At 34.1% G+C, this 14391-nt stretch overlaps 2 protein-coding genes across 3 annotated transcripts in view; both read left to right on the plus strand.

Annotated features, from left to right (window-relative positions):
* The window catches only part of LOC100186607 (DNA-directed DNA/RNA polymerase mu-like), a 4674-nt gene extending 3443 nt beyond the window's left edge, over positions 1 to 1231 (plus strand). Inside the window, exons 9-11 of one of the 2 annotated variants that reach the window (XM_026839973.1) lie at positions 76 to 164; positions 478 to 561; positions 1024 to 1230. In XM_026839973.1, the coding sequence (XP_026695774.1) occupies positions 76 to 164; positions 478 to 561; positions 1024 to 1110 (260 nt within the window). In that variant the 3' untranslated portion in view covers positions 1111 to 1230. Of the gene's footprint in view, positions 1 to 75; positions 165 to 477; positions 562 to 1023 lie in introns of both variants that reach the window. The other variant, XM_002122467.4, reaches the window with a different exon arrangement.
* A 1366-nt stretch (positions 1232 to 2597) lies between these two features.
* On the plus strand, positions 2598 to 13531 carry LOC100178703 (MAP kinase-activated protein kinase 2-like). Its single transcript, XM_002128020.3, has 9 exons — positions 2598 to 2827; positions 3701 to 3840; positions 7689 to 7753; positions 9292 to 9498; positions 9686 to 9761; positions 10639 to 10763; positions 11093 to 11178; positions 11543 to 11623; positions 11923 to 13531. Exons 1-9 carry the CDS (start codon positions 2678 to 2680, stop codon positions 12058 to 12060), a joined length of 1068 nt encoding a protein of 355 aa, XP_002128056.1. The 5' UTR covers positions 2598 to 2677; the 3' UTR covers positions 12061 to 13531.
* The last annotated feature ends 860 nt before the right edge of the window (positions 13532 to 14391 follow it).

The raw sequence follows: 14391 nt of genomic DNA on the forward strand, positions 1-14391 counted from the left end.
GGCAGGCGTGCTCACCACTATGCCACGGCGCCGGACTGTTAATAGCTTGTGAAGTAACTTTGTTGTTTCCATCAGGTAAAGGTTGGACAGCAAAGCGAGTGGACTTGATAGTTGTCTCCAAGTCTCAGTTTGCGTTTGCTGTATTAGGATGGACAGGAACCAAGGTAAGTTTATATCAGTGGCTAAAACGTGCAATAATATTACATTCTTACAAAGTGAAACAAATATTAATAAAACAAATGGGGTGAACATTGAAACAAAACTATTACATTTCTATGAAGTTAACATAATAACTAATGGCATTTTGTCTTGTGTTGTATCTGTTATTAGTTCATAGTTAAGATGATGGGCCAACTTTGGCCTAAATCTCTGGGTGTTGGGGTAATGGGCCAACGTTGGTTAGACAACATTCAAGGTCTTTTGACATGCCTCCTCATTAGCCATATAGAATATGACATCACAATTGTGTTTTTCAAGCATTTTGAGCGGGAAATTAGAAGATATGCGAGATCGGAAAAAAAGATTGTTCTCACAAGTCATGGGATGTATGATTTAGATATGGTTTGTTATGTGGTGTTGTTTTTTTTATAATGTATTATGGGATTGTATCTTTTATTTCCCTTTGACTCTGGGTGCATGCCGCTGGGTAAGACACTTAATGGCAATTGCTCCAACCCAGTGGTTACTAATGGGTTGTTCAAATTGTCAGCCAAAAAGAAAAGTTAATCACCTTTAAAGTTATGTACGTGGTAACGGTTAGAATGACTGTCTTTGCCCTGCCATGCGAGAATGAATGAATGTAACTTGCTATATCCTCACATGGCGAGAAAACGACAGTTGTTATAACACGGGTGTTCATACACCTCGTGCCAGCTTACGAGTTATCCAATATTACTTTGTTGGTGATAAATAAATTACTCATTTCATAGGTGACAGCCATTGCCTTTATGTATTTGATTATGTTTAATATTACACTAAGATAGTATGAAAAAGATTCAGAAATAGTATTTTTGTTTTTCACAGAAGGAAAGTTATGCTGCTGAAACGGAAGAAGATATTTTTAATAAACTTGGTTTAAAATATCTACCTCCAAATGAACGCTGTTGTTGATTGATTATTTGTGAACTACAATATATATAATAGCTTCAGCAACTCGACCGTGGGCATGGAAGTGGCAACCATGGATATGTCACTCAAGTTCCCACCCAAGAGAATATAAATGACCAAACCAGCCAAAAGTCATGCCTGCTTATCCACACACTGCAATAGCTTCAGCAACTCGACTGTGGGCATGGGAGTGGCAACCATGGATAAGTCACTCAAGTTCCCACCCAAGAGAATATAAATGACCAAACCAGCCATAAGTCATGTCTGCTTATCCACACACTGCAATAGCTTCAGCAACTCGACTGTGGGCATGGAAGTGGCAACCATGGATATGTCACTCAAGTTCCCACCCATGAGGATATAAATGACCAAACCAACCAAAAGTCATGCCTGCTTATCCACAAACTGCAATAGCTTTAGCAGCTAGACTGTGTGCATGGGAGTGGCAACCATGGATAAGTCACTCAAATTCCCACCCACGAGGATATAAATGTCCAAGTTGACATATGTCGTTGGTGACCACGTTTGTCCCAGTATATTCCCTGTTTAGTTGTGTATGGAGGCGTTGGTTAAAACGTTTTTACAATAAAAGCAACTATTTTGAAATGTGTTTTAAAATACAGAAAACAAAATAACACGTACTAACAACAATTTGGTCATTTATAGCGTTTTAAAATAATCTTTAAATATCGCTTACAAAACTCCCCACTCAAGTTTTAACTATCACCGTCATAATCGATAGCGTCATATTGCGTCATAGCTCGTGACGCAATATCCCGGTTGTTGTTTGGGTTACTTGAGTAGAAGGAACGAATTTAGCGGCATTTCATTTGGCTAATATTTAAAAGAACTAGGTCTGTTTAAAGTTTAGAATGTTAATTCTCAAAAATATAAATACCGCTAATGTAATATTACGTAAAAATCCACTAGACAACGGTAAATATATGTGCGCTATTTAAGTTTATATTATTTGGCGTTGTTTAAAAACAATTAAATGGATTTCACAGTCACGTAGTTGTCAGTTTAGTTCAAAAGTATTTTTCTTAAAGTTTTATGGGTTGTGCTTTTTCTATACATTTTAAAACCTCGTTTTTGTGTTAAATCTTGTTTTTGAATTATTTGATTATAACTGTTTTGTAAGGTATGACTAAAACTTGTTATTGAGTTTCACTTACACATAATATGAGTGTATTCTGTAAATTTGTTTAATATATGTATTTATGTTTTTATAGAGTTCTAAACCTATTATATTTTTTACTGTAAAAAGCGACAAAGCAAGTTTACAGACTGTTGTTTTTTTTTATATGTTGTTTTTTGTTGTTTTGCTTCAAACCTTAGCTTCCGTAATGTATGAAACAGAACATTCGTGTTATAACGACTATAGTTGCCTCGTCATGCGAAGTTAAATAAGTTACATTTGTGGTAACCTGTAAACAGGCACTAGGTGTGTGAAACAGTTGCCCGCCATGCAAGGATAAATAAGTTACTTCATTAATTCACTACCCTGATATGCTTTTATAGAATATTCTGTAAAGAGTGTTACAGTAATGTTTGCTGGTTAAACCTTAATATGTCGGTGGCGGAACGAATTCTAAATGTCAAGAAGTATTCGCTTGATGAAGATTATAAAGTTAACTCGGAGAATGTTCTAGGACTCGGAATAAATGGTAAAGTGGTTGGCTGCACAAATAGAAAGACCGGGCAGAAATGCGCTTTAAAAGTAAGTTTGTGATGGATTTTTGATTTGGTGAAACTGTATGGTCTTTGATTTTGTAGGTTTCTATTTTATATGGGTGAGGATCTGTTATTTAGGCCAAATTTGACCTATTACCCCAACACCCAGAAAGCCTATTTAAGTTCTACATGAAACAACGCATCGCAGTCAGGCGCATATTTTTTGCACCATTTTTTCCCTTGTGTACTTATGAGTAACCAAACCACACTTTTCAAGTTAGTGTATGATTTTTGCTTTGATATGACTTATAATTTGCACAACAGTTGGGTCTTTTTTAGTTAATTATATAGTTTCCTTTCTATGAAAAAAAAAACAGTTTCCTTCCTGGCAAACAAATCAACCTAGTTCAGATATATTACATTGTGACTACATAGGCCTTGGGCTTCATAAACTTTGTACACGACGTATTTATTTTATAGCAGCTGTATTGTTATTCTTTCATTCATTAAATGTTATATTGTCTTCTGTATTGATTTACATATATTGCTGCAAATTAAGGTTTGCTGATTAATTTAGAAATTAAATTGGTGTGTAGGCTTTATTACCTAGAGTAGGCGGTCATTTAAATTAGCACGGCATATAAAAAAAGTTAAATTTTAGTTTTACAAAGGAGCTCTTGGCATAATTTGTGTATGTGTTAATAGCCTATAATGTACCTAATATATATACATCTTAAATAACTATATGTTTATAACTTTATAACTTTGTGGGTGATTTTGTATTTTTTTTTCTAGTTTTACCATTAACTTTGTGGGTAATTGGTTTTTGTTTAATTTTTGTTTTTTTAAATATGACTTACAATATAGACAGCCATAATTTAGCACTGGTTTGGATAAATCAACAACATGTTGTGTATAGGTTCTTGTGGACAGCGACAAAGCAAGAAGAGAAGTTGATCTTCATTGGAAAGCATCTGGTTGTCGACACATTGTGTGTATATGTGATGTCTATGAGAATGTCTTTCGAGAAAAAAGATGTCTCGTTATCATTATGGAAAGGTTGGTTTGCTTTTAATTCTCTCCCCATGTCTTACTATATATAGGCTAAGGATGTAGGAAAGTAACTTGGGAGATTTTTCTTTACCATACAGATTAGGTTCTGCAGTGCTGCATTACAAACTGTGAATTTATTAAACAACATTCATGGCGCTTAAACCGCACTGAATTTTAAGGCCTACACCAAATAAGCCGAAATGTTAGCAAAAAATAACAATATTTGCATATTATGTTTGGTTTTGAATATAACTCAAGATAAAATTTGATAACTGCAGACTGTACAGTTATGTATATACATTTATAAATAATATTTATTTTTTATTGTGTCACCACTCCTCAGTCTTCATGTTACTTTATGTTAAGTTTTATAAAATGTATGCCTGGGGGTTTAAAAGCACTTTCAATTTTATGAATAAAGCATCAAAATAGGAATTGATTGTCGTTTGTTCGTCATGCAATCATACATCCTATGTCACGTTTTAACTTTTATATCAAAACAATTACTCATAAACAACAGTCTGGTAGGAGATCTACCATTCATATATTTGTTCGTAGGTTCGTTTATATTTGGTTAGTGGAAATGGTAAAATTGAAATGTTTTTGTTCTCTTTTATCGTCCCATTTGGTCATAAACAAACACTATTTACAGAATTATATAACCAGATCTTTACGACTTTAAAAAAGCATTGTTAATTGTTAAAAAACCTGTTTAGGAAATATGCGCTTTAAATGCAGTAGCAGTATCTATCTTGCCCCACAGTACTATATGTTTGTTAATGGGTTTCTTGGGTTCCTTATATAATTTTAATTTATTGAAAAAATTGCAGCGAGTCACATGCTGTTTACAGCAAGTCCACCCTTTCCAATAATCTTAAAAATCAATAAACCAAAGAACAAAATAGATCGAAAACAAAGTTTTGTTTATACAAAACACAATTTATCCGATCTGTTTTAATCTTTCCTTCTTATCTCACAATGGTACTCTGTGACATCATAAACAATCTTTTGTTGTTTACTTTTTCATGGTTGAGTTAAGTTAGTGGGCAGGATGTGATGTCATAATGATTAGACAATAACCCAGCATGTTCCTACACAATCTTTCTTATGACTCATAATCGAAAACCACCACTTGGCCATTGTCTCATTGTTATGACGTAACAGAGAGGCATTTGTCTGTATCTGTGGGGTCACTAAGGTTATCACTTATCAGAACATCTAATTACAAGATGGGCTACACATGTGTAATGCTAGGGCTTAGAGGTTCCTATCTTTGGTACATAGTTGACATCATAATATGTTTTAAAACGATTATAAATGAAAGAGGGGACAGGAATAACAATTTTTTTAAAAAACTTTTATGTTTTAGTACAAGAAAATAGAATAAAAAGGTGTCCCACCTTCCCCCACCCTACTGTATCAATTTGTGTGCTATAACTAAATAAGCTTTTGAGTTAACAAGTTTGAGTTATAAGCTGATATATCACCATAAATGGCATCGGACCCTTTAATAATTTGGACAAATTACAACAACAGTGTTTTTACCACAAACATAGATTTGCTTTTAAGCTCCGTTACACGTTCTTTCTATTTATATTTGATGTTTATAAGAAGCTGTAAACATACTGTGACATGCTCCTACGTTCCTAAACAGGGTGATCAGTGCTATTTCTAAAATTAAGTTTTGCTACCTATTTATTTTGTCATAAACATTTTCTTTGTAGCTGCAGTATGATGTCATCAGAAAAGTGTTTGTTTTAGAACAGTGTTTATTGTTGCATCAGTTCTTTGTTCTAATATTCTCGTTTTTATTGTTACCATGGCAGCAACAACCTCAGTAGTTAAATTCACTTTTATGACCAAACAACTTTATTATAGAAGTCAAATTGGTTTGTTATGTCATAATGCAATTGTTAGCATCGGCGTAACACAGACGCTGCATGAAAAAATGTTGGAATATGGGTGGCATCATGACATCATATGTTTTAACTCTAGTTTTCCACCTAAAACAGATTTTTCCCTGCTGTTAGGTGTACAAACAAGCAGCGCCAAAGTATATTGCATTCACCACATTAATCAATGAGGTTCCCTATGTTTGACAACTATGAGTGTAAATGTATTTTGACAATCAATGTGACCCCAGATTTATTAATCTAGAACGCTACTACTGTTTGATCATAAGTGAATTATGACTCATCATTTAAATAACGATGAGTCATGGTAAATACTTTACATTCCATATACATTGGGTGGTAGCTGTGGTTAGTAACAGCACTACTTAACATAAACGTTTACTTTGGTTGGTTTAATTTGACCTCACTTTAGTGGACTTGTACGAAATAGGAATCTAATTTATAAAATGTTGCTTCTGGTTTAATAATGCTTCATAGTTAACACCTATGTAACTTTTGTGGGTGATTTTTTTTTTAGTTTTAGCATTTGTTTTTTTCTCGGGGTGTATTATGTTGGTATATCCGGGTGCTACCATTTAGACTAGCGCTTCCCAAACAAGAGGGTCTCGTAACGAATCTTAGGGGTCGCTGGGAGTTCACCAATTTTACACAAAGTACTTCATGTACTGTACTAGTTTTAATCGTTAAGTTTTAAAGGGGTTTCTGGTCAAAAAGTTAGACAAACCTGTTTTATTTCCCATAATTCCAATTACATCATATCCTGTTTGCTTCCCAGTATTTACATGAACCACTGTGAAAATAAATGTTTGGATCAAAATATTTTCCACCCACAAAGTAATAATACGACTGCATGTTTTTCTAAGTCTTTATTTCAACAACACAAACATGTCGCTGTGTTGTGGATGTGGTTGCATATCCGGATCAGTAACACAATGGTTAGCTCGCCTACCTGTAACCGAAAGGTTATGGGTTCAAGGCTCGTGGCTGCTACCAGTTCAAAACAGAACACCAGTGTGGTGGTGTTATAACGACTGTCATTGTCCAGCAATGCGAAGATAAATAAGTTACATACGTGGTAACTTGTAAACGGCACGAGGTGTATGAAACAGAACACCCGTGTTATAACGAATGTCATTGTCCCGCCAAGCGAGGATTAAACAAGTTATATTCATACATTCACATAACATAAATTTTATTTATTTCCTTGAATACAGTAGGGTTAATTAAATTATTTTAAAGAACAAAGAGTTATCAACAAATTAACAGTTGCTAAAAAAGCACGCTAAGAGTAAAAATCACTAAAGGAAAAAATGTATTAAAACAAATGTAGGTTAATTTATTGATGGAGTAGGGGGCCACGGGTGTTGAGTGTATCTGAAAGGACCTACGAAGATTGAGAAATACTTAACAAAAATTTTTTAAATGAATCAGAATAACAATAAAATAACCGGTGTGTTTTTGTAACGATTGTTACCAAATAGTGATGCAACAATCGAACAATGAATGTTTGTGATGTAATAAACAATTCCTGGTGTTTTGAACGGGGAATTCTAGAATACCAATGGTGACATTCTATATCTCTACCTGCTAAGTATGTTTAAACAATTAGATTATTAGCTTTGTGATGTCACTATTAAACATACATTACATCATAGGCACATGTTGTGACAGATAATGAAACAATATTTACAAAACAGCTGGAGTTTCAAACTGAAGTTTCAGTTTAATCTATTTACTTATTTTTATAATTACGGTTTATGTTATTTCTATAATTACTGTTTAAATGTTATTTCTATAGCCTACTGTTTTAAATTTTTTTATAATTACAGTTTATGGTTTTTTCTATGTTTATTGTTATTTCCCAATTGCTGTTTAATGTTATTTCCATATTTATCGTTCAACGTTGTTTTAATTTTTTTATAAATAATGTTATTTCTATAGGATGCAAGGAGGCGAATTATTCAACCAAATACAGGAACGAGCGGAGTCCGCATTCACCGAACGAGGTCGGTGTTTATTACCATAAACAGTAACTTATTAAATGTACATACCCGGTGGCGCAGCTAGGGGGAGGGTTCGGGGGTCGTGAACTCGTCTTTTAAACCAAAAAAATATTATTTTTTTTTTAAAAGTAAACAAAAAAATTTTTTGACAAATTTTTTGATTAAATTTTTGTACGAGGTCGGTTCACCATTTTTTAGTAACATTGTAGTAGGGTGGGGGAAGATGGGACACCTTTTCAATCTATTTTCCATTCTAATTTGGAAGTAAACAAAAATTCAAAGACTTTTTATAAAACCGTATCCTCATGACTCCCATAGACCGTTGTTATTGGATATTATGTGCTAAAGGTGTCCCATCTTCCTCCACCCACAACGGTGGCAACAAGCTTCATAACAATTATACTATGACAATGATGTTCTTAAAATTGTCATCTTACCTCTTATATCATAACTTATAAAGATGTGGGTTTATAATAACATAACGCTTGTCCTTATAACCTTTAACACACATACAGTACGGCTTGAGAGCATTTGTATTGCTTCCCTAATTATTTATTTAATCAACTTTTAAACATGCACAGTAATTGTTTTGTTGAACATAAATTTGTTTATGACATCATAATACATGTTTAAGTCAATATTCTCGCACGTCAACACTTAAATCTAGACAATAATCGATGCATTGTGACATCACTGATAGCTTCCTGTAGTGTAAGAATGCCTCTTATTGCATTGTTTGTGACCCGATAATAAGTGAATAAACATCTTTTGTAGGGCATATTAACATTTCATCTGCTACATTTTACTTAATTATTTATTCCATTAAACATCTACACATATTTAGCCTGTGATTTTCAAACCTTTTTCTTTTGGATGCGTTTTGAAATGTTTGCTGGACATGCGACATACCAGGAATGTTGGAATTAATATCAATGTTAACAAAGTTTAATCAAACTTAAATGCTATCAATAGTTTAATATATCTTGTTGCTGGGTATGGTAACAAATATTGGAGTAGTTTGCGAAAGGACAAGACTGGTAGTAATATTAAAACGCCTATGAAATAAACAGTAGTTAAAAATAAACCATTAAATGCAAGGCACGCCATGGGACTTGTGATTTAGGCCAGAGTTGGCCCGTTACCCCACATTGTATATACACATTCTATTCTATATGGGTGAGGTCCTACAGTGAGGTATGTCATGGGACCTGGGATTTAGGCCAAAGTTGGCTCATTACCCCAACATTGTATATGCCTATCTAATCTATATGGGTGAGGTCCTACAGCAAGGCATGCCATGGAACCTGGGATTTGGACAACAGTTGGCTATTACCCCAACATCAAGGGTGCTACAACCCATTAGTGACCACTGGGTTTGAGCAATGTACGTTAAGTGTCTTGTCCATGGACACATACGCCTATCAGTATCGAGCACCAAACATACAATGTTAAAATTGTGTCTATAGTGTTCGATGGAATTAAACAACCTTAATATTCTAATTTAAGAATATGACATCACAATCATTTTTATGACCCCACAGAAGCAGCAGAAGTGATGCGCGACATTGGAAGCGCGATTAAATATCTCCATGACAACAACATCGCACATAGAGATGTCAAACCCGAGAATTTACTTTATTCTTCAAAAGGGGCGGATGGGATTCTTAAACTTACGGACTTTGGTTTTGCGAAGTTGACGACCAGTAATAAATCGCTCAACACCCCGTGTTATACACCTTACTATGTTGGTAAGTTAAACAAACCATTGTAGGAATATTGTGGTTGTTTTTATTTTGTTGTTGGTTTTCGCACTAAGTTCTGGCTGTTTTTGTTTTATTGCTAGTTTTTGGCATTAAATTTCTGATTGTCTTTTATTTTTGGTAGAATTTAAATAGCTTATAAATATCTCATTAATTACTTTTATTTCCTCCCCAGCCCCTGAAGTGCTTGGTCCTGAACATTATGATAAATCTTGTGATATGTGGTCTATAGGTGTCATTATGTATATCCTGTAAGTATGGGCTATTACTGTATATGTAATATTATATTTTTTTCCAATTTTATTGCTTGTATGTATTTGTTTCATTTTTTCTGGTTAGGCTTGAGTGACTTATCCATGGTGTAAGTATGGGCTAATAATGTTTATGTGATATTTTTATTGCTTGTATCCATCCAACTGAAGGCGCTAAAAATGAAGTGAAGTTGTCAGTATACTGGAATACATAACAGATTGACCAGAAAAGTTTCATGAATCTTATAATATGCAACAGCTATGTTTTGTATGCGGGCGTAACACAACATTTAGCTTTCAGCTTTTAAGTTTTTGTTTAAAATTCAGACATGTGTTGTCTAGATCCTATGAGACACAAAAACGCTTTTCCTTCCATGGAATTTAATATAATTGTAACATAACATATGGTGTCTTATGTATAAAATATAATATGAACATCTGTTCTTATAGTTCAACATATACATTCTTTATCTAAGTATTCTATTCTATATATGTCTGGGGTTTAGCTCAGAGTGGGCACATTAAAGACCATTGCCCTGCTTTATTCAAGTAACATCTAAAATCCAAGTATTTTATTACGAATAAACCTTGTAAACTAAATCCTAACGGCAAAATGGAATTTTTTCCATTTTAACAACACCCAGAAATTTATACCAGAGTTGGTCCATTCCTTCTTATGCTGTAATAACAAGGTCATGTCCCCACAGTAATAAATAACAGATACTATGTGCTTATTAAGGTATCCATCTTACCCCACAGTAATATATAACAGATATTATGTGCTAACGGTATCCATAAGTTAAAATGTATTTAAATTCATGCTCCTATGTGCCCAGTCTTTGTTAATATTAATGTTTAACAAGCGACCCCACCCTAGATTGTGCGGCTTCCCACCTTTCTACAGCCACCATGGGTTAGCCATCTCCCCAGGAATGAAAAAGCGGATCCGAAACGGACAATATTCATTTCCTGATCCTGAATGGAGTGCAGTGTCAGAGGAAGGTAAAATGGATATTTTGGGTTGTTCTGTTTCATGACAGTCGTTATAACACGGGTGTTCTGTTTCAAACACCTCGTGCCCGCTTACGAGTTACCACGTATGTCACTTATTTATCCTTTTATCCTCTCATGATGGAAAACTACTCGTAACAACTTGCCACCCAGGTTTGATGCCATTACCAACTGCCGGTGGTGCAGCCACAAAAAATGGGGTTCATTTTTTCAAAATACCTAGATAATATAGGTATCTTCTCCAAAAATAGGGGTATTGTGACCCCTAATCCCACCCTATCTGCGTATATGCTTACCACTAACCTTGTATCTCCATCCAGGCAAGACTCTCATCCGTAAACTGTTAAACACCGATCCACAGAAGCGAATCACGATTAATGAGTTTGTGGCTCATCCTTGGGTGTCGGTAAGACAGTTCGTTTAATAATGAGTGTTGGGGTGCTGGGGTCTAGATGGTAGCACCCTGGGTTTAGGGGTAATAGACCTACATCCCAGGTCTCAGGTGTGCCTTACTGAAGACCTCACCCTTATAGAATATAATCTCTATTATTGAGTGACTATAAACTGCCTCAGTGGGGTCTAGATGGTAGCACCCTGGGTGTTGGGGTAATATACCTACATCCCAGGTCTCAGGTGTGCCTCACTGAAGACCTCACCCTTATAGAATATAATCTCTATTATTGAGTGTCTATAAACTGCCAGCTATGCATCCAAATTACCTGGAACCCCAATCCTATATTCACTGCATAAGAATTATTATGACATCACAGGGAGTGAGTGTTGTCCCACAAACACCATTGTTCTCGGCTCGTGTGTTGAGAGAAGAGGAAGCTCAATGGCCCGAGGTTCAGGTATGATGTCATAATTAAGTTTGTTAAAAATATACTTTTTCTACAAAATGTGAAACCCACCACTTTTGTAAATATGTTAAATATATAATTTGTTTGTCAAGTGAAATGATTTGTACATGCTGTCTGTCTTTTTCATCGCCTAAATTGATTTTCATGTTGAATATACTATTTCTATAGGATTAAATATTATTTCAATGTTATGTATACTATTTCTATAGCATAAATATGATTTCGATGTTATTTATACTATTTCTATATTGAAAAATATGATTTCAGTGTTGAATATAATATTTTTATAGGATGAAATGGCGAATGCATTAGCTACGATGAGAGTCGACTATGATCAAGTTACCCCCATGAAAAAATTGGAACATGCCAATAATAAACTGCTTCAAAAGCGAAATAAGAGAGCAAAGTCCATTGAGGGAGTTAAGTGAAAATAGAAACAACATTTTGATGGCTTTGTGTCATCTGTTTTAACCCTAGGTCATGGTGATCTTCTTATTTTAGATTTTGGACCAATTTAATCGAATTCAGATTAATTTTCAAACATTAAACTGTGAAGGTTTTTGTTTTAATTTTAAACTGACTTTATCATGACTTGGTTATTGTGATGTCATTCCTAGCTTTGTTCTTGTAACAATTTCTTTGTTATGTCATGATTGTCACAATTGTTCACTAAATAATCACTTTTGTTACATAAATATCAAAGGTGTCTCTCTAGTGCCTTGTGTGGTCATAAACATCTTATATAACGTATAATTTAATTCTTGAACTTTAGGTTTTAGCCATTTTTAATTTATACTTGTTAATTTTAACGCAAAATCTGTTGTAATTTATATCATGGTGATCGCTGACCACACTTGTGTGTTTATTTCACCCGTTATCATTGTGGTAGCATCTAATACAGGCTACCATAGGCTCCAAACTTTTTAAAACACAGGGGAGGCAGGGATGATGATCCCCACCAACTTTTCAACAAATTTTGATTCCAATGTTTACTCATTTATGCAAATTTCGGTAAAAAAATGTAAAATTTGTAAGAATTTTGGTAAAATAAAACCCTGCCTCCCCAGGTTTGGTGCCTATGCCAGCTACACCATAACAACCAATCCAAAAGTGGGCAAAGTTTGGCTCAAGTTTGTTTTATGGTTGAAACTCATTTATGACTGTAGAGTTATAGTATAATGGGGGAAGATGGGGCACATAATATCTAAATATTCTGTTTTAAAACATTAACAACGGTCTATGGGAGTTGTAAGGATAATATTTGATAATTCTTTAAATGTTCTTTGTTCACTACCAAACAGGACAAGAAAATAGAATGAAAAGGTGTCCCATCCTTCCCCCACCCTACTATATGTTTTTACACTATTTCTGTTCCTTAAATCTTTATATAAGAAATCATTGACTACCAGCTTTAATTGGCTGATGCGCACCGTTATATTTTAAACAATACTTCTCTTGGCCCAAAACTATGTCACCTTTCGATAATTTAGTCGCTTTCTACAGTGATCCACGTTGACTGTTGTTGTAAAAGTTAAAGCATTTTTACTGCACGGCTAAAAAGTTGTGTGAAATGTAGTTTTACAGCGGTGATTTACCAATTTATTTTACTTGTGGTTTAGTTGCATGTCAACGAAGGTTTGATCTTTTCTTTTTTTCCAAACTCTGAAACAGCAAATTCTAAATGCACCTTAATCAGTGTGCCAAACATTGTCTGGAATCATGTCGCTTGTGCAGATTGCATCTATCCTATTTTGGTGCATTCCATTTTAATATGAAATGCAATGGTGATTATGATGTCATAATATGCATTGTGTTGTCACATAGCTTGTATAATTTTATGTTTAATTATTTTATGCTCATCTTCTGTAAATAAATGAAATAAACTGAGCTAATATATAACAAGTTTGTTCGCTGTCAAAACTTTAATTACTTTTGCAGGTTTGAAAAATCTTCTTTTTTCGAAATCTTTTTTTTTTCAATCCTTTTTTTCGGATTAGTTATAATAAATGCTTCTTCTTCGTAAATATATAAAAAAAAATGTAAAATATAGACTTTAGTTTTTCAATTGAACCTTAGCTTAATATTATGCTGACTCAGCCACGGCCTACTAGAGATATCTGTAGTAGGCCGTGACTTAGCGCCTTTTTTGCATTAGTTAATTTTTAAACATTTTTTTATATTCAAACGTTCATTATGTCTCACTGGTACCAACTATATCATTTTATTTATAAAAAGTCAGTTTTTCGTGTTAAAAATTAGGTTTGGAAAAACTCTGAGTTAGCTTAGTCTGGTATGTGGCTAAATTCAATCGAAAAAATAAAACATAATAAAGTCTGTTTTAATTGTTTTATATATTTAGAAAGAAAAAGCATTTATTACGCCAAATCCGAAAAAAAAAGATTTTTCTAGTAGTTTAGAAACTGTCAAAATTCAGCGACACTTTTTCTTATGGGAAATCTCATGCATTGCCGCGTATGCACATTTTGATTTTGCAGTGGTATTCCCCTTTAACCAACATTGTTGCATATTCGAGTATTAACAATCACTTTGTTACGTCACACACTTTCTTGAAGCAAAACTGTGACATCACCTTTTGAATGAATGAATGAATGAATGAATGAATGTAACTTACTTTATCCTCGCGTGGCCGGAAAACGACAGTCGTTATAACACGGGTGTGCACCTCGCGCCAGCTTACGAGTTACAAGTATGTTACTTTGTGGGTGATTATTTTTTTTTGGATTTTTTTTTTCATTTTT

This window comes from Ciona intestinalis, unplaced genomic scaffold, assembly GCF_000224145.3.
Source record: "Ciona intestinalis unplaced genomic scaffold, KH HT001088.1, whole genome shotgun sequence".
NCBI classification, from domain to species: Eukaryota; Metazoa; Chordata; class Ascidiacea; order Phlebobranchia; family Cionidae; genus Ciona; species Ciona intestinalis.